Genomic DNA, 26720 nt, shown 5'->3' with positions numbered 1-26720 from the left:
CCACCGCAGCCCGGCCGCGCCACCGCCCCGGCCCCGGCCGGCGGCTCCTCCTCCGCGGCCGCTCCAGGCGGGGGGCGTCTCGGGACCCCCCGCCCCCCTAGATAGATAGACAGATTAGATGGATAGATAGATAGATGGATAGATAGATAGATAGATAGATAGATAGATAGATAGATAGATAGATAGATAGATAGATAGATAGATAGATAGATAGATAGATAGATAGATAGATGATAGATAGATAGATAGATAGATGGATGGATGGATGGATGGATGGATGGATGGATGGATGGATGGCACCCGAGGAGCTGCGGGCGGGTGGGTGCGCCTGGAGCAGAAGCGGCGGCAGGCTGAGCCGCCCCGGCGGGGCCCGGTGAGCGGGGCCCGGTGAACGCCTCCCGGCGCGCTTGCTCCACTGCAGCCCAGCATCGACATCGGCTGGTTCGGAAGTGGCTCTGGAAGTGTGCGTGCTGAAAGATTCGGGTCCAGCAGGACCCTGGCTGCTGCTTGGAGGGTTAACAGTGTCCTCTCGTGTAAGAAATATCCCCCAACAACACGTCACGTTCATCTCAAGTATTTATTTGTATCTTCAATTTTACAGATTCTCCTTCCTACTAAATTAATGCCAATCCCATTACCTAGATTTTAATCTTTTATTAATATTTATATAGGATTATTTTAAATTTATTTACAGTTCCGTACGTAATCTTTTTAGTAAAGTTAACAACAAGAAAATCCCATTGCTTTGAATTACCTGCTTTTCCTGCAGATTCCTTGAACTCTTGGATACTAGCCCATTTCTGGGGCTCAGTAGTGTTCCCGATCCTTTAAGTCATATTCTTGCCTCCAAGTGGGGTGAAAACTGACTGAATTCTCAGTTACCCGTGGGATGCCAACAGAAGATTACACCTCTTGGTATAGTAACATGCTAGATAGGAAGGATTAAAACCAGGAAGCACCTGCTCCTGAGTGTCCCCTTGTATTTCCAACAAGAGATAGAAGCCAGATGAACTAGAGAAAGAGAGGAAATGAAAGGAGGACCGTTGACCCCAGATGGATCAGTAACCATTGCCCAACGTCAGTGATACCTGAATGAGGAGAGGTCTTGCAGGTAGCAACACTATAGCAAGTTTTATTTAAATATGGATCAGACAGAGAGAAGAACAGCGTGTGTGGCCCAGCAGCAGAAGAAGTTGCAGTATGATCTCACATCATACAGACATAAAAATCTGCTTTGAAGGAAGACCTAGCACATACCCAGCTATCAGAAAAAAACCTCATCTGACATTCATAGACACTGCTGAAACATAAATCCATAGCAATTGAGGCTTCCATTGTTGGCTCACAGAATTTCTTGTTTTTAATGAAATCTTCCATTCTGTCAGCATCACCTCTTCTTGAAAGCAGGTTTTCTATCATATGTGACTCCGCATTGGCCCAGCTCCTCCGTGAGCATGCATGGGACTGAGGGTTGGGGTCAGATGTGTCTGACAATCTGAGCGGAGGCAGTCTCCTGTGGTCAGAAATGCAGCAGGCAGTGAGCAGGGTTTGGGAGTTCAGTTGCTTTCTTTCCCCACATCTTGATTTGATTAAGGTAATAAAATAAGCAAGTTTCACATGGCAAGAATGAGATCTAGTTGAGCAGCTCTTTGACCATTATTGAGCTGGAAGTGTTTTCCTATTTAGTCACGTATTTTCCTGCAGTTTGTTAGTTGCCTCACTGTGTCCTCTCACAGAAAAGGCTTTCCCTGTTTAACCACCCAGAATGTGTTCATGAGCCTCGGGCTTCAGGTGACTTACTACTCCAGGGTGATAAAGCAAGTCCTTTTTCCCTCCTCCCCAGCTAAGCAAATAGCTAAGCAAATTATAAATGGCAAGGGTACATCAAAATAAGTTAAAGCATTAAGGCAGAACATGGAGAAAGGAGACTATTTCCTCATTGTATGAATACATTTTTAAAAAATAGTGTCTGAAGTACAGCTAAGGAGATAGGAACTGGGTAAATTTTGTTCAAAATAGATTCATATCATAAAAGCTGATAACATTGTACAGTTTAATACTCACTGTAAAAGCAATTTTTCAGTTGCTTAAAATGTCACTAAAGCAGAGCAAATTATAATCTGGTGCTTCCTGCAAATGTGTTGACACAGTTCATTAAATCAGTCATTCTTCTTGACAGCTTTTCAATACATTTCTGGAACGTGACTCTAAGTGTACTCACTGGATGATACACAGAATCATTTGCATGTTACTCTTACCCATTCCAACCTGAAAGGAGGATTTAACCTTATCTTTTGTTCTGTACCTTAAATTCCCATACATTTCATTGGAAGTTAATCACCTGATTTCTTTCCTTCTCAAAGGTCTTACATTACCATTATTTGCATTTACTCTCATAATTTTGTCTTTGAAGAGATGAACCAATTTAAGTCAGCTTATGTACCATATAGAAAGGGGTTTACATACTATTGCAGGGAAAATATGAAACCTTAGCACAATGAAGCAGCTGATACTTCTCTAAAATATTTTCCTTGAAAGATTTTCACTAGGACACACCTAGAGTAACATTCCAGTTTCCAGGGCTGGGCTGAATCTGGTGAGGTGCTTTCCTTGAGGGCTTTAGAGGCTTTTGTATGCCTGGTGTTTGGGAAAGTGGAGAGCATCCATCACTCCATGAGACTACAGCTGTCCCGTGTGTTTAAAATAGCGATACATGAAGGTAGGAGTTGATCCTTCCAAGTGTACATCCCACTTTTGTCTTCAGTGACCCTATTTACAAATCCCAACAAGTTCCAGACAGCATACACAAATGAAACAAGTGGCTGATTGGGTGTCAAGAATAACAAGATAACACTTGTTCTCCCCCATGATGCTACTTTTTCACCTGCCATTAAGCTTCAATAAATATCATCGAATCAGTTTTTTGGCTGAGATTAGTAATGTCCTGTCCTTTGAGTGATTTAGGCTTTCTATGTATAAAAGCCTCTTCATATTTCTGTATACCTCTGACTCTGTGCTAAGGCTCTCGTCCCTCACTCTTCATGCATTTATTGAAGTTAAATTATTTTGTTCACACCTGATAATGTACTTTATTTGCAAGCCTCATCTTTGATTGTTCATTTTTGTTATATAAAAATGTTCTAGATTAAAAAAAAAAAAAGGGGGGGGAATGGAACCTTTTCCTTTTTTTTTTTTTTTCCTCTTCTGTTTGATTTTCTTCCCCTCTTCCAGAAATAGTGTTAATCGTATAACATCTTCTGCATTTGTGATTCATACTAAGTGTATAATATGACAGTGGGTATTGGTATCAATTCTTTGCTCCCGTGTTAATGAGCTGATGTCAGATAGACATCATCAGAGCCAGCTAAGGAAATACAATTTCCCCAGTACATGCTGATTTAGTGAGGCCAGACTGTATCTATCAAAGTGTTTCTGTTGGAAGAACTTGCACTAAATCCTGGACCTTCGTCCCTCTCCAGAGGATTTAATGCTTGCAGAGTCTGTCAACACAGCAGGTCTTTGCTAACTTGGAGCACCCTGACTGAAACGGGTCAAGGAGTGCAGCACAAGAACTTCACCAGTGGAGGAGAAAGTGTTGACAGCCCAGCATGGTAACTCTTTCCCCCACACAGCCACCTCTAGAAAACAACAGCTGTGCTCATCTTAGCACGAAAGCTTAAAGGTGCTGCTACATTCCCCTTCTTAAACAATTACATGTTGGACGCACAGCAGGAAAGTAACACAAGTATGAAATGTAATAAATAAACAGACGTTCCCTTTTTTTGTCCTTCCTTGCCTGAGCCAGTCTATCTTCATAAACTTTTGCTTTAATTTGTCTTTTATATTTTTTTCCCTTTCCTTTTGTTTTCACCATTTTTTCTTGCAAACCAGTATAAGACTAGTGAGGACCTGCTGTTGGGAACAATAAATAAAGTATAGGTAAATGTTTCTTCTGCCTTGGGGAAATACGTTGTCAAAATGTTTAAAATATTTTACAGAGACTGGTTAGAATTCCATGGACAAATATTACAGAAACCTCAATTTTTATTCACAGCATGTACTGTTTAGCAAAAACCACTCTTTCTCCAACTTATAGCAAAGATGTTGCAGCTGTTTTCTTTTCTGCCTTTTCTTGTCTTTGTGCAAATAAATCATCACCACTCTGTGGCAGTAAACCAGAGAGGTAACTGTTCTTATCTTTGGCATTTCTTATAATTGTCAAAATAAATACTCGCATCTGTGCAACTTAAATGTGAAATTATGTCTTCCCTTTTGGAACCATCAAATACTAACAGCAGCAAGCTGTCATCTGAAAAGAAAACAAACAATTAAGGTGAAATTTATGCTAAAAATTCTGTATCACTCAGAAAATCAGAGCTCCCACCCTTGAAAATTCAGTCTGCACCTTTACAAAGGAGGTTACTGAGGTTATGAGGTTATGATAAAAGTGACTGTGACATTCATGTTACTGAATTGCTGAGATAGGTAGTACCAAATAATATCTTAGCTTCCTAAAAGTGCTCAATGCAAAACTAAAGCAAAAAAATCTAATCGTTGCTACCATGGGCTGCCCATTGAAAACACATTAGAACAATTGTTAAATTAAATTAAATTTAAAAATTTATCAAAAGGACTGCCTTGAGATTTAAGTGTATTGAGAAAGAAAACACCTGGAGGGAGGAGATCTGGCTTCACGAGGAGGACTTCAGGACACCAATGAAAGAAAGCACGTCAGAAGTTTGTGGCCTAATGCTGAGGACCACAAAGATGTTTTCAGTAGATCACTGGGGCTGGCCTAAACAGAAGTGGTAAGATCTGAGTCATTAATGTAGGAAATAAGGTTGTACACTGGTCTGAGTATATGATTCATGATACCTGATGCTGAAAGTGCTTCATACTCCAATTCTTACACCATTATAGCAAATAGGGTTCTGCAGATCTGCTGCACGAAGATCTGTTTAAATGTTTTCCATTGTAAGTGCCTCGAGGAAAGGTTTGTTATGCTTGTATATTGCCAGACACAAAATCTACTGAATCCTGTTTGATGTCTCTGAACACTGCTGCAGTAGGGCCATTCAAAAATAATTGATACATGTTTATGGATTGCTTTTTACATTCATTAAGACAAATTAAATCAAGTTCCATCATACACTCAGTCAAATAAAACCTGGAATAGTAGTCCGAGCTCTTCCATTTTCACACACATCAAAGAAAAGCCTTTACAATACTATTCAGGCTATGCTGCCTATTCGAATGACTGGCAGAGGAGCAGTACTGGCTGATCTAATATAACAGGCCAGCACCTTACAGATGTGGATAGGCCGAAACAGAGCTCATTTACTGAAATATCTTGACCCTCTATTGTCAAGAACAAAATGCTGCCATAGATGTGGTAAGAACAAAGATGGTTTACCAGCTGGTTTGTGAGGTTTTTTTCCCCTTTCAGAGTGGTGTGTCTTTTCCCTATTACAGAGTTGTGTCAGGCTGTTGCCTACCGACTCTCAAAGATGCCCTGAGCTCCTTGTCCAGTCTCTGCAGCCCACAAGTAGCTTCTCTGCCACCACCATCCCAGGCCCTTTGTAACACATCAGACAGCAAGGCCAGAAACATGCCAAGAAGGCATTATTGTTTCTCGGTCATCCATTGTAAACCGTGTGATCTCTTTGGTAGAAATGAGCCACAAGTCCCCAGGCACAGCTGGCACAAGCTGCACCAGGGACAGATCCCATAAGCAGGGACATACCAGCAGTTGGCACCATTGACACCCTGGCCTTGGTTAGAAGCATTTTTGCCTCATTGAGAATTCAGAGCTCCAGATACCCCCCAGGCTTCCGTTTGTGAACATTTAGCCTAGTTTGAAGACAGACAAAGCCAAGGACTGCTGGCCCGGCCAAGGCCCTGGAGTACCACCCAAAGTTGAACAGGAATTGCAGACCTTCTCTCTTACAGCTACTGTAAATCCCCAGACAGAAAAAACCCTAGTGGTAATTACCACCCGTGTGTTTACAAATTCTGTGCTATTCAACAGTGGTATAATGATATCTGTGCTTTTTGTAACAGCGCTACACAGTGAATTGGATTACTGGTATATTACAATTCCTCAGTCCTATTGCATGTTATATTTCTTGACATGGCAGCTTGGGGTTTTATTTCACATTTTTGTAGCTAACATAGGAAAGAGAAGACCTTTCAAAAACTAGAAAGCTTTTTAATTTATTTATTTTTATTTTTTGTTTTCTTCTACTGACAGTGTTCAGATGGAGTGCAACTAGTTTAACTGGTAGTGCTTTAGTCGAGCAAGGTTACTGCTCCACCTGGTGGGTACAAGACATGGCTCCGAGCCTGGGCCTGCTCTCCTTCGGGTGCAAAGAGCCGGCTTCGATCTCCTTCAGCACCAGGTTCGATCTTCCTCAGAGCCTGCTTTGATCTTCACAGCCCCGCCCGAGACCCGAGACATTCACCACACACCCGTTCCCCCGGCTCATCGCAGCCCTTTGGTGCCGCACCCCGGCCCGAAGCGTACCCGCGATGATGCGAAACACCCTCCGCGCCTGCCGCTGCGCTTCTGCAAACGCAGTTCTGAGACCCGCCGGGCCTGGCGCCGGGCCCTGCCGGCCCGGGACGGTTGGGGACTACAAGCCCCAGGCTGCCGCGGGCCGCGGCGGGGCGGGGCCGGGCGCTGGGCCCGGCTGCGGCCCGCCCCGCCGCTGCGCGCAGCATGGCCGGGTTCGCGGACCTCAACATCCCGCAGGGGCCGGATAAGAAGGCCCTGCAGAGCCTGCTGGAGGCCGCAGCGCACAGTGAGCCGGGGTCCCGGGCGCGGGGAGTGGCAGCGGGGCCGGCCCAGGGCTTGGGCTGCGGAACCGAGCCGGTGGGCCTGAGCAGCGGGCGGGGGGCAGCTTCGCCGGGCCGGGCCGGGCACAGCGCGAGTCTCCAGGCGGAGGCCTGGCCCCCTCCCTCTGAGCGAAACCTCGCCAGCCGCTTCCCTGGCAGTTCGCGTTCCCCTCGCTCCTCCCCGCTCGCCTGGCGGCTTCCTGCGAGGGAGGTGACCAGGACCGAGGTCTTCCCGGTGCCGAGTAGCAAGGAAAGCTGGCGCGGTGTCTTGCAGGCACTGTCTTTGCCCGTTTATCCCAGTCTAACAGTTTGAGGTTTTTTTCCCAACGTGGACACACTTTTCTGCCTGCGGTTTCTTACGGCCTAAGTTCTTTTTCTGCAGAGCTGTCGTACAGTGAGGTGCTGCCTACCCAGTGTTTGGGGGGTGATTTGTCTTTGGCAAGCGTACCATCTTCCTCTGATCCCTGCTGAATGAGACCTTTTCATCAATTTTGTCAGCATCATTTTGAATGCTCACTTTGCCTTCTGTAGCAGTATCTCTCCCAGATCTGCGTTATCTGCTGTTTTAACGACTGTCCTGAATGTCCTTAACCATACTCCCAAAAGTAAGTCATCAACAGGACCAAACTAGGGCAAAGTCTTTAGGGGACCCCTGCCCCAAGTGTTCATGTTCATAAAGTTCTGCCATCATGTAAATGTTGTCAGAGCTGGGATGTGTTAAAAGGCAAACAGAATTCTTCTATTTCAAGGCATTTTTTGGGTGACTGAATATTCAGAAAAAAATAATATGAAAGGTAAATATGCACCTTATTATTAATTTTGCAATGCTTACATGATGAGTGTTTAACAAGTTTCTATTTGAATTTGTTTCCGGTAGTTTACTGGACAAAAATATGCTTACTATGTGTTTACTTTTTTCAGTGGGATATTCTGCAGTTGCTCTTAATCATGTCATCGATTTTAAAGAGAAGAAACAGGTAATTTTTGTTGAGGTTATTTGTTCTTGATGTGTTTTTTCTCGTAATTCTACACGCCTTATTACATGTTCCCAGAAAGCTTTATCTACAGAATGCACATCTAGACGCTAGTGCAAATCTCTGCACTTGTGATGGAACTCCAGTTTTATAATTCAGTATAACTGCCCTGAAGTTAACTTTTAATATGGTCTGTGTATTGTCACTAGGAAATAGTTTTGTTAGCATGGCAAATTTCTTTTTAGGATTGGAACCCAGCTTTTGTTTATACTGTAAACTTAACCTGTGACATTTTGAATAACTTTGTTTTGTTCTCTTTTAAGGAAATTGTCAAGCCAGTATCTACTTCAGAGTTGTTTCCATCTTTGCCTATTGTACAAGTATGTCTTGTTATATTCTACATATGTATTATTCGGAGTTATGTTTTCTACCTTGGTGTGTTTGTATGTGTGATTTCTGTGTATTACATGTTAATCATAAAAGAGAAATTTGTCCATTGCTTGATTGTTGAAACTCTCAGCATTGGAAGAATAATATGCTCATGTTAGAGTAGGGCTCTATTACGTATTTTAGAAATTATTAAAGAAATCACTTTGTGTGAACTTCAAATCTTCATGTAGTAGAATAATTACAGTATGAGTCTTGAAAGTTGAGTTTTGGAAATAACTTCTCACTTCTGATGGCACAAGATTTAGGTATAATAAACCAACTCTGTATTTTAAATCACTGATATATGTTAATTCAGGAACTGCTTTTGCTTGCAGTTGAGGCCTGACTGGGGAACCATAGTAGTATTAAAAAAATGCTCAGTTTTTCTGTATGGTTTTACTTTTTTTTTTTTTTTTTTCTTTCTTTCTCCATTCTACTGACCCTTCTTCAGAGAAACACAGTAAGTTGTTCTTTGTAAAGGGCAGGAATAATATCAAACAGGTCAGTATAAAATAAGGAAATGTAACTACAGACTTCATAAAAATAGTATAGGCAAGAATATGATCAAGGCACCATTTTCTTTTTATAGTGGACAGGGTGGAAGTCAACACAAATCTTTACTTTGGAGCTTTTTAAGTCTTGTGTATTATTTCTTTTTTGTAGGGTACATCTAAAAGAATTAAAGTTTTAACCCGTCTAACACTTGTTGTTTCTGATCCTTCCCACTGTAATCTCTTAGTAAGTATATTCAGTATATTAATTTTCCAATTTTTATTTCCTTTTCTCAATGAATGTATGAAACTTTGGAAATTGCATGGGGAGAACTTAATGGATTTTATACTATACTCAGCAATGATTTCTCAGATCGCATCTTTAGCAAATATTGTGATCATGAGGAGATACAGACTTAAAAGACTGGATATAGCTTCTGTTGATCATTTGTCAATATAGAACAACAGTTCAGTTCCTTGGTTCTTTTCTTTGTTTTCTGGACTTCTGTGCATAAACTGGAAGACCATGAGGAAGCTCTGTGTCTGTTTACATTGTAGTGCTACATAATTGAAGCAAAAGGTGTTAAGTGCCTTACTAGGGGGGTAGGGCAAGCCTCGAGAATGAATGCCTTCACAGTATGGCTCAGAGCAAAGACCTACTATATAACTGGGTGATTACTGTCTTTGTACTAGTACTTGAAAGAGAAAAAGGGATTTTTCTTCTCATTATTTTGGTTGTAATCATTGTGTATAGCTTTGGTGTCTGTCAGAATTCAAGGTAGTAATTGTTTCCTCCTTTTGTAGAGATCGACATCTGCAAATATAAGGTTATATGACATCATAGCAGTATTTCCAAAGACTGAGAAACTGTTCCATGTAAGTACAATCATCTGGTCGGTAATGCTCATTCAGTAACTTGTAGTGCCTTGGGCTAGTTTGAGTACATGCTTTGTTTTGACTTTATTTCTCATTTTACACAGACCCGCACGTCATGCGGCTTATTAAGCAACATAGGCTGCCTGGTCAGTTGATAAACTGAGAAGGTTGGGAGGGATTGCAGGAGGCTGCAAGGCCTTGAGGTGACTGGTTAAAGTCTGAAACATCTACCTGATGAATGGACTTGTGTGCCCCTGCACTGGGTTTTCCTTTGTGTGTCTTGTGTTCTACTGAGTACTCCTCTCCAGTGAAGAAAGAACATCCTTCTTTTCTCTAATATGTATGTGTATATATATGTATATGTACACACACTATCAGCATGCAGAAAACTTCTCTCTTGAACTTTAACTTGTCAAACTGACAGCTTCCCCCAAACAGATCTGCTGTCTTCTGTTAGAACTAATTGTTCCTGGTCTTTGAAATGCCAGGGAAAGTTGAGAGTTACCTTCTTCCTTTTAGTCTTAGGTGTTCTCTTGGAAATTTGTCCAAATGAATTTATTTATTTATTTGAAATCAAAAGAGGAGCAAGAATTTACAAGACAGAGCTAGTTCCAGTTGTTATAGCATCTTATGAACAGATAAAGTAAAACTTCCAAAAGGAAACATGCCTGATAAAACATAACAGCCCTTGCTCGATTGCCAGACTGAAATTTCTGGTTTTGTTTTGAGTGTTTTGGATGCTCAAGTTGAGTGAGAGAAGCTTCACTTCTGTGACTTGTGATATGTTTGTTACTTTGCCTGCTAAGAAAAACATTGAGTCTGTAGAAAAGTAGAGCAGCCTCAGGGGAAATACTTGGAGGGCAGACAGTCATTTTCTCGCTCAGATTTTATCCTGGCTGTTCAGAGAAAACTTGCAACTGAAAACTGCCTCCACAAAATTTGTGAGTCTTTGAAGGTGTTGTGGTGACAATGTTACTGAACAGATGCTGACATTTGTAGCAGTGGTAGTGCTCTGAGTATGCTACTGAGAGAAAATAGTGGGTGTGAATCACTTTCAAAACCTTAGTTAGGACTAATTTGTGACCCTAGCCAATGCTGTTATTTCTCACATTGTTTTGTCTTAATAGAAATGCAAAACTCCTAGTACTTTGTCACTTCTATGATTTTAGATAAACAAGGTGTAGCAACTGTGTTTGACCATGAACTGGTTTGGTCCATTTCTGGTGTTTGACTGAAGAAGATATTTATTATTTAGAGGTGATTCCTAAATACAGTGATGTGCAGTAATTCTCCAGCCATTACTAACAGCACCAAGCATCATATTGTCTTCCAACTTTTATCCATAGCTGCTATATCTTGAATAGACCTTCCTACCAGAAAAATTCCTAGTTTTGAAACACTATTCGAGGCAGAATGATCTCAGCTTGGCTTGTTGGGTTATAGGTGTTCGCTGTCTCTGTCTCTCTCATATTTTTAATGAAATTGTTCTCAAATATTTGGTGACAGCTGTTGTAAGCGGTCTCATTGAGTGGAGCATCTGGAAGCAAGCTATCTTTTTGTCAGGATGTTTTTCTTACAAAATACAAAATTGTGACGTCTGACCCGTTGCAAGTTCATAAATAATAACATTAACTCTGAAGTGGAAGAGTAGGTAGAAGTGCCCCATCTCTATTAGCCTTGGCAGGCAGCAATCTGGCATGCAATTTAAAGCAGTGTGCAGAAGGACACCAAAAGGAAACAAGAATCTCCTTGGAGGAATACCAGAATTTACTCTGAAAGAGAGTTAATCAGTATCAAAGTGAGCCTGGTTTGGCGAAGGTGGGGTGGGGGAGGTATGTCTTTTTTTTTTTTTTTTGAAATAAGTTAAAGCTACTTTCTAGTACTGCCGAGTACCTGTTTTGCCGCATCAAAATTACATTCTTCTGTTTTGTTTTCTTAAATTATTTCCCCTCCTTTTTGAAAACTTTTCCAAGTACAAAGCAAGAAGCTGTATAAGAAAGTGAACTTTAAAGAAACTTTTGTCAGAAGAATTCAAGCATTAATTATAACAGTTACAGCTAAATGAAGCTCATTTCTGACTGCTGTTATTTCCCTTGCAAGATTTTAGGACTCTTGGGGGTGTGAGAAAGGCAAATAGTTTTAAAATACTTTTGAGGGCCACTCTCCACCTCTCTTGGTCTCTGGCAACAATGTAAAATCTCACTTCTGGAGTGAGATCAATCAGTTTATCATGTGTTAAACAAGCACCTGAAGCCAGGTGATCAGCAGGGGCATACTGTTTTGAGGGGAAAAGCCTCTCTCTGTTTTTAAGGGTAGGTATTCTTTTCAGCCATTATCGTGAGTTTTGCTACAGTTGGACATCCAGCTGCAGCAGTGCTTAAGCTGGCATAAACAGCTACTTATTTCTGCAGGTCCCTGTCTTGCTCTGCTGGTGAAGCTGCTTGTTTAGCTGCATGTCAGTTTGGTTTAAGGAACACACTTTTGGCTGAAAAGTAACCAGAGTTTGTGCCAAGTTGCTCTGCAGGCAGATCTGCTTTCATACTCTGATTCAGCATTCAGGCACACAGATAGTTGTGCCAGCACAAAGAGGATGGCTGCGCTCTAGGCTGGCCAGTGCAGATAGTAACCACTTAAGCTGACGCTTGCAGGTGTTGGACAGTCTGTTAGGAAGAAAGCAAGATTGTCGTCAAGACCATCTTCATTGCTTCCACGCTGGCAGCTCTTTTTTCTGGGGAGGGAACCCAAGCTTGTTTCTTGCAAACTGCATGAAATAAAAGACTTCACCCTTAAATGTTCACATTCAATGCAGATTTGTATGTTTGTCTTTTGTGTAAAGATTTTAGGGTTTCTAACTCTGTGGAGAGCTGTGTCAAAATTTTTTAGAGGGAATCCAGTGCAAGTGACGTTACCCATGGAGTTTCAGCATATATCTCAGGCTCTTACGACTTGTGAATCAAGGATAAAGCCGCGTAGGGTGGGTCTTGCACCACAAATTAACCTTACATTTTAAAATCGGCTCTTGGTGACTCAACATTACCTTGAGAGCATCATCGTTCTTAGCAGCAATTTGGCACTTGGATTATTCTCCATAGAACAGGATTTTTCCTTTTTGTAAAAGAAATACATGACCATTGGAGGTGTGCTCTAATTTTAGCATGGCCCAAAACCAATCTGTGTGCTTTTGTCACGAGCCAGGGAAGCTTTTCAGTGACTTAGTGTGGCAGTAATACATACTGAAAGATGTGCTCAAATTCTCCAAATTATTTATATCCTCAGGGGTATGAGAAAGCTGTGTTTGTCAAGATAATTGTAAAACATGCTCCTTCTTTAAGTCTCCTAAGAGGATTGCTTTGGGCTGCAACAGGAATTCCCACTTCATGCCAGTAATAACGTCTGTGCCTGTTGCTTTTCAAAAATTCTGCTTTTTAAGATTTCTGACTGTTGTAATGATACTGGTTCTGCTTGCTGTTTGTAAGCAATTAGCAGACCACCAGTGTCTAAAAACACATAAGTCTGAGGATGTAATGCAAAGCCAAATTTCGATGTTTGTTCCTAGTGTTTGCCAAAGCTTTCTTCAGGCTATCCAAGCAGTGGCAAGTTTGTTTATTTATGGCTGTCTGGAGTTTCCCAGCAGATGGGGCACTTGCCTGCAGTGTGGCTGGGCAGGCGCTGGGCTCTGCAACTGCTGCATACCATTTTCTGTATGAAATTCTTGCACTTCAGATCCTTTCAGCAGGCAGGCTGACCTTAACTTGCCTGCATGTGTAACTTGTCCAGGAGCCAAAGCTAGGCTGAACATTGGAGCATTTGGAGAAATCTCTTTTCCACCTCGCCATGCAGTGCTGGAATTCCTCCTTATGGGGAAGTATGACTTCTAATTTTGTTTTTCCTTGGTGGCAGTGTCTGAAATGTTCTTGTCACTGGAATCCTGTCTATATCCTGGCATTTGGGTCACTCCTTTTCCCACTGTGCTTAATTTGCAAAATGGAAGAGAGTTTTCCAGTGTTTCTGAAGCTGATTAGGAAGGCTTGTTTTGTCATCACATAGGGTAACTTTCATGTTTCTGATGTGTATTCTTGCTTGTTCCCATAAATCACCTCTTTCTAGATGGTAGCTTGTATTCTGTGTAAGAAAAGGAGTAAAACACATGCAAGTCTCATTCAATGCAATAGATTCCAACTCTGTCTTACCTAACAGAGTTGGTAAAGATAGGGCATGAAGATAAAGTTTAGTCTGAATGGCTTGGTAAAGACATTTTAACATTAAAAACCTTGTGGTTTGCTGGATCTTTGAATTGCCTGCATGTGTGCTCTGGCCCTCCTGTCTAGGAGGGAGTGTTATCAACAGGTAAGAAACATTCCTGAAGCTGGCATCTGTTCTCATCTCCATCAAAATTTCATGTGAACAAACTGATAGAAGAATAGTTTGCAAAGCAGTAGCCTGCCCTGTTAGAGCAGCCCTGCCCTGGACACCCCACAACCCCCACTGCTTTCATGCCGGTGTAAGGAGGGATGAATGGCTGGCGCCTGGCCCAGGTGTATTTGGTGCCATTGCTGGCAGGTTTCTGAATGCAGAGTTCCCGTATGTGTAGAAAATTCCTTTTCAACTTCTTCAGCCTATTTTATCTTCTTTGTTACAATGCTGCTTACAGACATTAATCTGCCTCTGTGTAATCATCTTTACAGGGTAGGCATATATAATTCCCGTGTATTTTGTGTGCAAGAGATTATATGTAAATCAAGGGCTCCCTTTTATGTGCAGTTGATTCTCTCTGTATGTCACTGTGGAGATTCTCCGTCCTTTGTTCATTCCTTCTCTATTTTAATACAGGGTGTAAATTGTGGTGTGTGTGTGTGTGTGTGTTCAAAGCTAAGCTTTTAAACTATATATAACCTTTGGTGCCATCTTCAGACTCCATCAGGGATGTGGCTTTTAGGAAGGGCTGCACATTCCCCACCCAGCCAGGAAAGTGAGGCTCTGTGGATCGGCCTCTAGTACTGGGCATGAGGCAACACCAGTTACTGTTTAACGTTATGCTTTTCTTTTTTTCCTCAGTTGCTTCTGGTAAAAACAATCCTGAAAACAGTTGTTACACTGAAATTAGAGAGTGATGGGGTCAGGGGCAGTTCCTGGGCTGTTTCATTTGTAAACAGAGGTTGTCCATCATTAGCTGTGAGTTCATTTGCCAAAAGCCAGCATTGTTTCTGCATATCATGTGTCGGAACAAAGCAATAAGTCTTGCCTTTGGGTTGGTCATTATTTTATTGGAAAAGTAGTTCTGTGAATGAGAGAGGGTTTGAGTTTTAATCCCAAAATGCTCAAACTGTGTACCTGTAGCACTGCTGTTTTACTGATACACCTTCAAGGCATAGTATCTCTTCATTTTAAAACTGAACTCACCCTGGAGAGACATTTGTTGCATTAAGAAATGAAGGAGAACATTAGTGCACCTAAATTGGTTATGCATTTTTTTGACATATCTAATAATCTGTTCCTATTTCTTTCCTGTAGATTGCTTGCACAACTCTAGATGTGGATCTGGTATGCATAAATGTAACAGAAAAGCTGCCATTCTACTTCCGAAGGCCCCCTGTGAATATGGTAAATTTACATCTAAATTGTTTTCTTGCTGTTAGATTCTGTATTTAATGTCAGTCTGAGTTGAATTCCCTACCATTTCCCTCCCACCATTCCAATCCAGTGGTTCTTTTATTTTCTTGCATAATGTATAGTGTTGTTTCAGATGTCCTTCACTTCAAGGCCTCCACTGCAGCATATAATATACAGTGATGTATGTTCTTTCTTTTTCTCCTTCCTGTGCTCCATTTAAGAAGGTAGAAATGGTGTTTTCCAAGGAATGGAAACAGAGTCTTCAGGCCACTACTATGCTAAGCAATGAGATGTGGTGTGATTGCTGACTAAGTTGCTTCTCAAACTAGAAGTGGTACAGCTGTGTCAGAATAGATAAACAGGCCTGTGATTTAAAAGACAGGGGAATGTGAATGACAGTGTTAATCTGGGAGAAGGATGTCATGCCAGTTATTTGGAGGGTAACTGTATTGAATCTGTACTTAAACGAAGGAATGTCTTGCTAAATGAACCCAATGTGGAATTGCTAAATATCTACTGTGGGACACAAGATAACTATCAGCATGGATCAAATATTTTACTAATACAATTTTGCCTACTGTTGGTGATTTGTCAGAAAGCTTAATCTGAACATGCTCGTGGATGAGCTAGTTTTTTTTCCTATGAGTATAGGTCAAGGTTCATTCTACATGGCCATTCTTGGCTCATGTAGTCCTTAGTCCTTAAAAATTTAAATTTAGAATTGGCTGGAAATCCTTCTTCCTCTTCTACAGAAAGTTTGACCTAGAATAAAAGTTAAAAATTAGCTAGAATTAATCCTGAAACAGGATGAAAGTAATACTTTGGAATTTACTATAGACTGGGAATTTCAACATTCCATTTGGAATAACACTTTTGTATTAAATGTTTCAAAGTACCCTAGCTGCCTAAAACTCCAACAACCTGACCCAGCTGAGGAGCTGGGTGTCTCTTGGAGCCATGTGTTTGGAGATTTACTTTGCAGCTTCCACACTCACAGCTTCGAGGTAGTCTGTCAGTCAGACTGGTTTTGTGCATCCTGGGGCAGTTAGTTTTGGTTGTTGTGATGCCAGACAGACAGATTGGCAGGCAACTGAAGTGGTAGGAATGAGGTTAAAAATCTGCTTGACTGGAAATTGGTGTGTTGCCATCACCTGTTTAGGTTTTGATAAATTCCAGCTTCTCTTCTTGCTTGCTGGTGTTAGACAAGTTCTGTGTAAAACATTTGATGTGTACATAGCTTTTGCTGTGCTTACACGCAGAGGTCATGCATGGATGGGAGCTGGATTAATTCCATCTGCATTCAGTTACTGAACTTTCTTACAGTATTAACATTGCAGCATTTTAAAATAATATGTGTATAAAGGATAGAGTAACATTTCAGGTAAAAGTAGTATAGGCCATGGAACAAAGAACTCCTACCTCTGAATTGTGTCTTTATTGCTAACTCACTGTGTCCTATAGCAAGTTGCTTAACCTTTCTCTGTGTGTTTGCAAAAACAAGAATACCAGGCTTTTGGTGAGGTACCAGTTTTGACAGATAGTAATGGATTTTAAAGCAGCTAAAAATACAGTCAGCATTACTACTTGGAACCTCTCCTGTAGCTCACTGTTATTTAACATTGTCACAAATACTGGAGTGTGCTGTGAGAGGAGGGTCCTCATTGCTGCTTTTATGCAAGGACAAATTTCTCATCTGCAAGATGTGGGTACTGTGGGAAGTGATGGTCTTCCTTAGAGCAGGCTATGCGACTAGGGGCAGAGAGTCCTCAAAACTTCAAGAGTTGTTTCTGAGCAGAAGTGGTTACCTGTCTCCTCAACTCTGTGATAATGAAAAGCCAATTATAACTAATAAGTGGCTGATATTTCTTTGCTAGACATAATTTACCTGTCATCCCAAGATTCCAGTACATATATCTGGTGTATAGTGAAATCTTCCCTCCTGCCCCTTTCATGCTATGCTGTGCTCTTGCTGGAACAATTCCACCTTAATTTTTTTCATATATTACACAGTTAAACTGAGAATAAGCTACCTCAATAATAGACAGCAGTTGTTAGATTGTTATGCTTCTCTCCTTTTGATTTTTTTTTTTTTTTTGATCACTCTTTCATGTGAAGGCAATAGATCGAGGCATTTACTTTGAACTTCTTTACACGCCTGCCATCAAAGACTCCACAATGAGAAGATACACAATTTCAAATGCGATCAGCCTGATGCAGATCTGTAAAGGAAAGGTAAGATCTCAAAATGAAAACAAGCTAATTAATTCAGTTCAAATTCTTCTGGAGTTGTACAGACTGAGCTATTTTAAATGAGTTTGATGCTGGGTTTTCTGAAGCTGTGACTGAATCTTTGCCTACTAATACAAGGACACAATTATACTAGATCCAGATACTTCCAGCCATGCACCACTGCATGCTTTCTTAAGTTGTCAAACTGTTAGATGCTTTTTTCAGAACAACCTAGCTATTATGCTATGCAATACCCAAAATAAAAGGGGGAAAGAAAAGAAGTGCCAGAGATCTAAGATTTGCACTAGAACTAAAGTCCATGGATCTCTTTAAAACCTCACACTACATATCTCTTATTGACCAAAATCTCTTTTTTGATAGTATACCTTGCATATGATGGGTAGAAAGTAATAAGAAAAAAGCAGAAATTTTGTTCTGTTAAACAGTTAGTAAATTCCCAGTGTACAAAACAGACCCAGCATCTAGCTGGCTATCAGCCAGGGCTTTGCTGCAGTCAGATCAACTGCATTCTTCCCTGCTACTGAAACCCAAGGAAGAAGTAATGCTTGCAGCTGTGATGCATGTAATCTGTTGCTTACCTTACCTCCTCACAGGCTACCAGGCTAAGCTGCCTGTCATGCTGGGTCCTCTCAGGCCATGTTTTTTTTTTAACAGGGAAGTATATCATAATACATATCCAAGTTAGAAGAGATTGTAGCTCCCACCACCTTCATTGGAAATGGCCTTTGCTGCACTTAGCTGTTCCAGGGAAGCCAAAATTGACATTACCTTGCAAATCTAGTCTGAAGTGGGATATACAGCTTGGAGGGCCAATTAAAAGCAGATCTGTTGTTACCTCAGTTCCTCTCGGGCCTGGGAGCCTAATTTATAGGACAGCAGGGTGGGTCAGACAGATTAATTCTGTTGGTGCTACAGAAGAAAGTGAATATTTGCACATAATTTCCTGAGAAGCCTAGCTGTGGGAGTTAATTGTAGAAAATACTAACTTGGAGATGCAGTACATACACATAAAACCCCTTTCTTTTGCGATTCCTTTTTGCTAGGGCTCCTTTTTCCTCTGTGCAGTTAAAGATGTGCTTCTCATGTAGTTGTTGATTTGAAGAGCACCAGTTGAGTTGGTGTCACAAACAGAGCAAGTGAGAAATTCAGGTGCTCAGTCTGTGCACAGTGCCCTTTTTGCACCTGTCAATCCAGTGCATCATCTGTGCTTGGAAGGTAAATCAACTGGTGCTGGGCATGACAGGTTGTTGTTAGGCACTGGAAGAACTGGGAGAGGACTGCTAGCTTATCTTTATATTCTGCCTTTATTTTTTGCCTCCGTGCTCAGTGCCTGGTGGGCCAGCAGAGATGGTTATTAGGTCTCACTGGTAGTTCATCAGTTATGTAAAGGCCTTTCTTTAATGAGCTGTGGGATGGCGGGTCCATAGGTTGCTTGCTTGGCACCTGGCATGCAGCTCTCACCTTCTGTGACCTATTGCTGCTGAACTTATAGCAGTTTTTGGATCCTCTTGTTTCTCCTCTGTTGTAGTAGGGCTTCTAGAAATTTACTTCTAGAAATTTACTGGTGTCCTCAGAGCTGGTGTTGAGTCATTAAAACATCTTAAAATGTGCAGGGAATGAGGGAGGGACTCGCCTGCCTTGCCAGACAGAAGGTGTGCTTAGCCACAGTCCCTCACTTGTGTGTTGGTAACTCAGCGTGGGTGCTGTGCCTGGAGCAGTGTACTGAACAGCTGCTGTCTCCTTTACCTGGGGAGGTAATGTTTTGACTTTGAGTTCTTGCCTTTAGCCCTTCCCTTGTTGGATTTGCCTTTGCCTGTCTCTCCTGCACTTGCTAGCAGTGCTTTTGTTGTCTGCTCTTGCCTCCTTCTCCCATCTTACCCATCCCCTAACTGGAAGCCAGTTGCTTTTGAACCAGATGGACCATATCTCCAATGCACAGCGGTGAACCACGATCCCGCACTGGTTCAAGATGGCTCACACAGCTGTTCTGGGAGCTTCTCTGAGCCTGGGAGACAGGCATTGCTTGCTACAGCTCAGAGCAGGAGATGAATTTTCCCAGCAAACTCTTGCAGTCAGCACCACTGAAGCTCAAAAGCACCCTTGGGATCCATAGTACAGTCATTTTAAAGGTGAACTATGCAGAAAGAAATGTCCTAGGCTCCATCATGATGTATGCTGTTAAGTCACTTGGATATATGTATTGCTTCTGCTTCTGGCTTTCCTTATGCTAAGGCAGAGTTGTCTGTCCCATCCTTTCCTCCTCAGCACACAAGGAAACCTTGGGCACAGTGTGAACATGCAGTCATTTCCATGCAAATAGCTCTTTTATGTGTTGAGTTCCAGTTTCGAACACAGCATTTTCTTCCAGTGTCTGCCTTGCTCTTTGTGCTGGGGAGGTGGCAGGACAAGCAGAGCAGTGCTGGAGGGGATCAAAAGGCCTACCTAGTAACTGGAGGTGGTGTGATGTGTCGGTGGCACTGATGTCAGAGAGGGAGAGTCTTTTGCTGCCTCAGTACAATTCTCATTCCCGCCCACTCAAGCAGGAATTCCCAAAGCCTTTTATTCAGTATAATGAAAGGTGCAAGGAGTTTTTTGCTGCTGCAGTTTCCACCTGTGCAAAACAGTCTACCCTGTGTGAGCATCCTTGGGGGTTTAAAATCAACTCTGGCAGCTGAGCTGTGGTATCTGCCAGCTCCCAATCAGTCACATACCTGTTCTGCAGAAACCCTTTGGGAGAGAAGGGGGAAGGATGTCTCTCTGCCTGGTGATTTTTCATAGGGGTGTCAGTGTTGAGGGAAGTGAGTATACAACATGAATTGGCAGCCACTGCCTAGCTGCAGACAAACTTCCTGAGCAAGTGTGAGTTTAAGGCCAGCATAAATGGTGAGATTAGGGTTGAGTTGTACCATAAACACAGTAGGCTGAAAATTTGGGAGCACCAAACTGTCTACAGGCACTATCTGTAAGCTGCTTCTGGGGGATCCTGAACTTCTCTTCTAAGTCCATTTCCATTACAGCTCAGGCTGAGTTGTCCTTTGTGTGGGGCCTCTTTCAGCTAGTGTAAATAAAGCCTGTGCTTCTTCACACAGTGTGTGAACTGTTTCTTCTTTACAGATAAGGTCCCTTTAAAGTCCACTATGAGAGATACAAGCTGATAGGTGCTTGCTTAGTGCTATCACTCTGACATTTATGCTGTTAGCCTATCTCTCTAAAAGGTGTGGTGCTTTTCAACTCACATCCATCTGAGAGAGGTTTGTTACTGCAAGGGAGGGCTTGTCCCTGTGCCACTCGCTGTAGGGGACAGGGAGATAACTTGGGTTTATTGGTGTCTCCAAATTAAGATGAGCACCCTGCTAGAGTTCACTTCATCTGAGGGCGTCAGATACTCTGATGTTTAATTGGGCTTTGAGCCTGAACTTAGCTAATGCTCATAAAGTCTTTACTTGCTGATTTTTTTTTTTAATTTCTTGATGCTGTCTGACAGATGAACGTTTGTTCTCTTTTGTTTTCCAGAACATCGTTATATCTAGTGCAGCTGAAAGGGTAAGTCCCAGATATTTTTTTTTTTTGAAGTCAGAACAATTTGAGGATTTGTATGTGGTGGAAAATACAGATTTAATAATATATTAAACATATACAAATTATAATTTTAAATATGATTGCCATCTTGTGGATTTTTTTAATCAATCTGTTTTACCAAAGAACTGTATTGTGGGGTTTGGGGCTTTTTTTTGTTTGATTGGGTGGTTTCTTTTTGTTGTTGGTTTTTTTTTTGTGTGTGGTTTTTTTTTCGTGTTTGTTTTTTTGTTTTTTTGTTTTTTTTTTCTGCGGTGATATTTTCCATGACAGTGTTCTCCCAGATGGGGACTCTGTTTTCTAAAATAATAGTATTTGCTTGATTTCCTAGTGTGTCTTTAGCAGCTTGCTATTATATAGCATTTATTCTTGCCTTCCTGATAGCCCTGTCCTGCTTGCTCACACTTGATCAGCCTTTGAGAGAGTACATGCACATATCCAATCTTCTTTGTTTTGTTTTAGCCTCTAGAACTACGAGGTCCTTATGATGTGGCTAATCTGTATCCTTTTTCAAGTCAAAGACAGCACTTAATAGTAACATGAAAGTTCAAAGTGGTTTTGAAATACTTCCATCCCTTATACTCCTTGAACTTTACGCAGTGATGCTTGTTGGCAACCAATTCAAGGAATTTGGGCTCTGAGTGTGCGTGGAAGGGGCAACAGACCTTGGTCATGGGGTGGCATGAGCAATCACTGTAAATAGTAATGTCTGTGTTCAGTTACAGGTATGTTTTCTTGTGATATGCATTGATATTGTATGAGTGTAAGTGGAGAAATTAATAAAAACCATAACAATTTATGGACAGTGAACCAAACCAGAAGGTATTACTTATGATCTCCAAGGTGCCACATCTTTGGTAGAAGAAGCTATAAAATTTTATTTATATTAAGAAAGTAAAAGTTCCTATCTGAGTACTGGTTACTTCTGTTCTGAATTTTCCAGTCCTTAGTTAGATGTGTGCTGTTAAATAAGTGGTTGTGTTGTAGAAACCAAGGAGTGTGTCTTTTCGCCCCTTCTTATATGAATTCAGTTGCATTTTTATTACTCCCCACTCCCTGCTACGCAAGCACATACCTGGACTGTCCCTCAAAGGGGAGGAGTGTGCTCTGAGTCGTGAGAACCACGTGGGAGGGTGTGCGGCCTGGAACGACTTTATGCACAATATTTCCTTCCCTCTTAAAAAGAGCAGTCGGGCTCAACACAAATTAACATACCTAATCTGGTGTCATCCCTTCTCAAAGTGGATGGGGACTTTCCAGCATAATATTTTTGTATCAGTGTCCTTTCCCCAAAACTGAAATTTTCAACGGGGTAATTTTTTTACTTGATTATGCATATAACAACATTCCTGTGTTGTTGACAGACTTTTATTTTCTAAAGTACAGCTTCTTGACTGAAAAAAAGCAACACTGCTAGGAGCTTTCCAGGAGGGCTGCTGGGGAACTGCAGCTGGGAGAATTGGGTGCCTCAGCTCCCTGCCTCTGGGTAACCTTATGCAAAATGTCACTTTGAGTTACAGCTTTGCTAATTCCCAGTTATTTGTAGAGTAAGCAAACCTATCATGCAGATAGACTTCCCTATTCTGTTTGTTCTTTTCTGTGCATTTTGATCCTGAACAAAGGTGACAGAGGTTTGCTGTTCGGCCTGTCAGAAAGCGAAGCCAAGGCAGCTGTGTCTACCAACTGCAGAGCCACCATGCTTCATGGAGGTGAGTGAAAATTACATGCAACCTCATCTATGTAACACATGCATTTGTTAAACTTAAGTTCATGTTAGTGCATATTTTCCAAAAGGTCTGAGACCTCAGAGCAAATCAGCTTGGGGTTTTAGCTCCCTTGTCCAATGCACAAAGAGTAGCTTGTATGGCAAGAGTGTTTTATTTTCCCTTGTTGCCATGTTAGCAAATGAGTGGCTGAACTGATGGTGCTGTCTGTGCTGGAGTACTCACTTAACCACATTAACGAGGCATAAACTGTTTAGCCAAAACAGATCTGCCTGTTGTGCTTCATAATGAAACTGTCCCTTGTTTCAGAAAGGGTTGAATGCTGATCTCTGATACCAGCAGAAACTAGGTCACTGACTTAAAGAAAATTGGGATGCATGTGTTTTGCCTTTAACCTCTTGCGGCATGAGTGCAGAAGGAACCTTTGCCATGTCCCTTTCTGATGCAATTGACCATTATGTGGTCAATTTCTGACTTGCTTTTCAGTGTGGACCATTTCAAACTTGATGCAAAATCGAATAACCTGAGTGTTGACTGCTTAGAAAAGAATGTTTCATGTAGTATATGATGGCTTCAAGTGTTTTGGTGAAACAAAACTTGCTTCCTTATACTCTCAGCAGAGGCAGCTCACACTAGCTGTCTTCTGGTTGCCCATTTTTAATATTAAGAAAGTGGAAATTTATTTTGTAGCCCCCTGCACTGGATATCGAAAGGTTTCCAGTTGTATTTTGTGTCCTGGTGTCATCGCAGCAAGGAGATGCCACAGTCTGTGTTCCAGCGATCAGTATAGACCATTGCTTTCTACTACAGCACCAATTTGTCGGTCTCTACTCTCCCTTTCACATGTTTATTTATTGGTTCTTAGTGTTTCTTGATTTTTGTTGTTTATTCTGATGGCAGTTTGACTTTGACTGAGTAGTCGCATCTAGCTCTTAGTTTCTGCTTCTGTCAAGGTATGATTTCTAGTCACCTTCCTGATAACTTGAGTTGCTCTAAGTTTAATATACACAGTAGAATTTCATTTACATTTGTTGGTTCAGCAGAGGTGAGTCTTGAACCTGCTGTAATTCACAGCAGGTAGCTTTGATCTCTTGGAGAGGGCATTTCTGTGAACAGGGTCCTCCTTCAGCCTGCTACTTATCTACACAGAGACAGTGTGTTGGAAGAATTTTTGTCAAGTTTATGTGGAATTTCTCAAGACTGTCATCTATCTTATCCATGAAATTAAATAGCAGATGTCATTTCCCTGTCCCACAAATTCTATCCCAGAATAAGTGAATATATTTTGGCAAGGTTCTTGCAGAGCCTCTTTGCTAACAGAGTATTTGTATGGAATCTCATCTAACTCAAATTTTACAGAGAAGCCTCCCACCAGTAGTTATGAGATTGGATTGGGCTCACTAGGTTGTTTGGCAAACATGTGAGGAATTTGATAACATCACGCAGAAATATTTCATGGTAATGCTGAAGGTTCTGTAAATAAAATATTCTTGAATACCATAAAGCCACTTACTTGGTATGTTTAGGGGAGACTCTGCCAACATAGCTGTGCCAGCATAGTCTGTTTAAGAATCCTGGGGTATGTGAATACATTTTTTTTATATATTTAATAACAATATCTTTTGCTCAGAAATGCTTTTGACAATGCTTCAAGAATGTGGCCTTCTGTACCTACTGAACAGATTAAGTCTGGTTTCCTGTGGTTTTGTGTGTCTGCAGCCCCTCAACCCCTGCAGACTTTAGTTTTCCTTACGTTTGCTGTAATTCTACACCCACCGTTGGGTTTCCCCACTCCCTAATGCAGTGTGTCCCCAGCTCCTGCCCATGCAGTTTGCTTACCTGCTGCGTGTAGTAACTGGCTGGCTGTTAAATATGCTGAGCTGTGCTTTGGGGAATGGACACCTGAAATGAGTATGCATTAAATGCATTAGTGTCATTTTATTTGAGGTACTGCAGCTTCTGCTTGTATATTCCAGAAACTCGGAAGAGTGCTTGTGGGATAGTGTACACGGTGAAGAAGCCTCGCAAGGTTGAGGAAGAAGAAGCTACAGTGCCAGCCTGCAAAAAAGCTAAGACTCAAGCTTGAGGACTGAACCAATTGTCAACAGGAGCCTCTATCATATCTTTACCCAGTGTTGAGTCTTCCCCCACCCTTCAGCCAGCCCAGTTCCTCTCTTACTACTTTATTTAGCCTGGAGAAAAATTACTCTTCTGGTGTTCAAGTGAGGAAAGCTGTGGGAATGAGACTGATAAATGGTAGTTCACCACATCTGAAAGGTCATGCTGGGCTTCTGGCCAAGGTCAGGAGACTGTCTCTCCACCCTGTCTTAGGTCTTCTGGAGTTAGTGCAAACCCAACATAATGTTTCTAACATACGGAAATTTTCAGTTGTACAAGCACATTCCTGTTTTATTAAAAATGTTTTTAAGAACACATGCCTTCAAAGTCTAGCTGTTATGGTTTCTCAAGTTTTAAACACATCTCTGTGCTAAACCTTGCAACCTCAAGCCCGTAGATGAAGTTTACCTTCAGTGGCCTTTGAAGAATAGTGCAGTAAAAAAAAAAAAAAAATCTGCTTCTCATTCTGTTTCATGATCAGTGGCTATAAAGAACAACCCAGGATCTGTCACTTGTTAGGAGTTCTCTTGGATTTGTGTTACAGTAGGACTGGCTGACCTGACCTGCCAGACACTCATCCCTAAGGCCATCCTTGTCCTGCAGCTCTTAAAACCAAACAGTATCATGAGATAGTTACCACAGATGGCAAGGAAGAGCCCAGGGTTATACTGAATGGGTGCTCAGCATGGTATGTTGCTGTTGCAGTGTAACAACTGTCTCACCTAGGCCTGAGCAGTCTCCGTGTCATATCATTTTTACTGCATCATTTCCTTTATGTTTATAAAGACAGTGTTGTCTATGAGAGTGTTCATTCTGCTGCCTCCTGCCTTTCCCTTTGCCTTTCTGTTAATGCCTCAGTAAACCTAATCTGGCTGCCAAAAAAGCAGTCATAAGAGATTTATGATCAGTAGAGCATTTTCAGAACTCTTCCAAGTGTTGACTGAAGTTTTTCTTTTGATTAAACCAATATAAAAATTATGTAAGCTACTGTACTGTAGATACTCTCGAGCCAGCTTTAATGTGAATCCAGTTCTCTGTTTGCGTCTGACAAGTTGAGACGTGGAAGTCACACCATGTAAAATATTGCAGAAATCTTGCAGTGGGTCATCTCTGAGCTCTTAGTAACAGGGCTGAGCATAATAGATGAAGTTCTCAGTAGACTAACAGTTCTATCCAGTGCTGGTGTAAGTCCCAACAGCTTTTGCTTCATTCAAACAAATAATGAAATATTTTTTCTTTATGTTATTACTTTACTTGTTGACTTTGTGATTTGAGTCTGTTTTAGTACAGGTATTGGGATGTAATATATATATACACATACACGGTAGCTTCTAATTTATGGACTTACCTCTAAAATTATGCTCTAACCAGAGAAGAAGCAAAATGTGTTTGGTGCAAATTTTCCGAATGACACATTATCTTGCCTTGGCCAGACAATAACCTACCTTGAGCATGACAGAAATTGTTTGGTAACTAGTATATGGAAAGAGGCCTCTGAATCCTAGAGATCCTTCTTGCTACTTGTTTGACTTGATTTAAAAAATTTACAGCCTACATCTTTGCTCTTTAAGTAGCTTCAGGAACTGATTGAAAAGTTTCTTCTCCCCCAGTTCCCTGAAGCATGCTGTTCTGACCACTTTGGTGCCTGAACAATTGAACCACTTCTCAGTTAAGATGAAAAACAGAGTTAGCCAGCACTGATGTCATTTCTGTTTCCTGCAAGGCATGCTCCCAGTGTCTGGATAATTGTGCAGAAACGAGTAGTGAAGCAGTGGTTTGCAGAGAAGGGCAGCGAGTGGAGGTGTGCTGTAATTTTTATGGAGAAGAGTGTGTTCACA

General features: G+C 41.5%; 1 protein-coding gene across 3 annotated transcripts; it reads left to right on the top strand.

Moving 5' to 3' along the window:
• Positions 1-6678: 6678 nt before the first annotated feature.
• RPP30 (ribonuclease P/MRP subunit p30) lies at positions 6679-25197 on the top strand. 3 transcript variants are annotated; one of them, XM_042791166.1, is made up of 12 exons: positions 6714-6800; positions 7217-7439; positions 7756-7811; positions 8132-8188; positions 8901-8975; positions 9533-9604; positions 15116-15205; positions 17330-17446; positions 20978-21007; positions 21503-21540; positions 22670-22749; positions 24741-25197. In XM_042791166.1, coding segments are annotated over exons 2-12 (726 nt in total). In that variant the 5' UTR covers positions 6714-6800; positions 7217-7438; the 3' UTR covers positions 24851-25197. The 3 variants fall into 3 exon arrangements, with proteins under 3 accessions (XP_042647090.1, XP_042647100.1, XP_032840050.1); XM_042791156.1 differs by lacking the exon at positions 7217-7439 and having other exon boundaries at positions 6679-6800; XM_032984159.2 differs by lacking the exons at positions 6714-6800; positions 7217-7439 and adding an exon at positions 7456-7628.
• The last annotated feature ends 1523 nt before the right edge of the window (positions 25198-26720 follow it).

This window comes from Tyto alba, unplaced genomic scaffold, assembly GCF_018691265.1.
Source record: "Tyto alba isolate M040663 unplaced genomic scaffold, T.alba_DEE_v4.0 Super-Scaffold_1, whole genome shotgun sequence".
In the NCBI taxonomy this organism is placed as follows: domain Eukaryota; kingdom Metazoa; phylum Chordata; class Aves; order Strigiformes; family Tytonidae; genus Tyto; species Tyto alba.
Note: the sequence above shows the minus strand (reverse complement) of the source record. Positions and strands in the feature narration are given on the sequence as shown.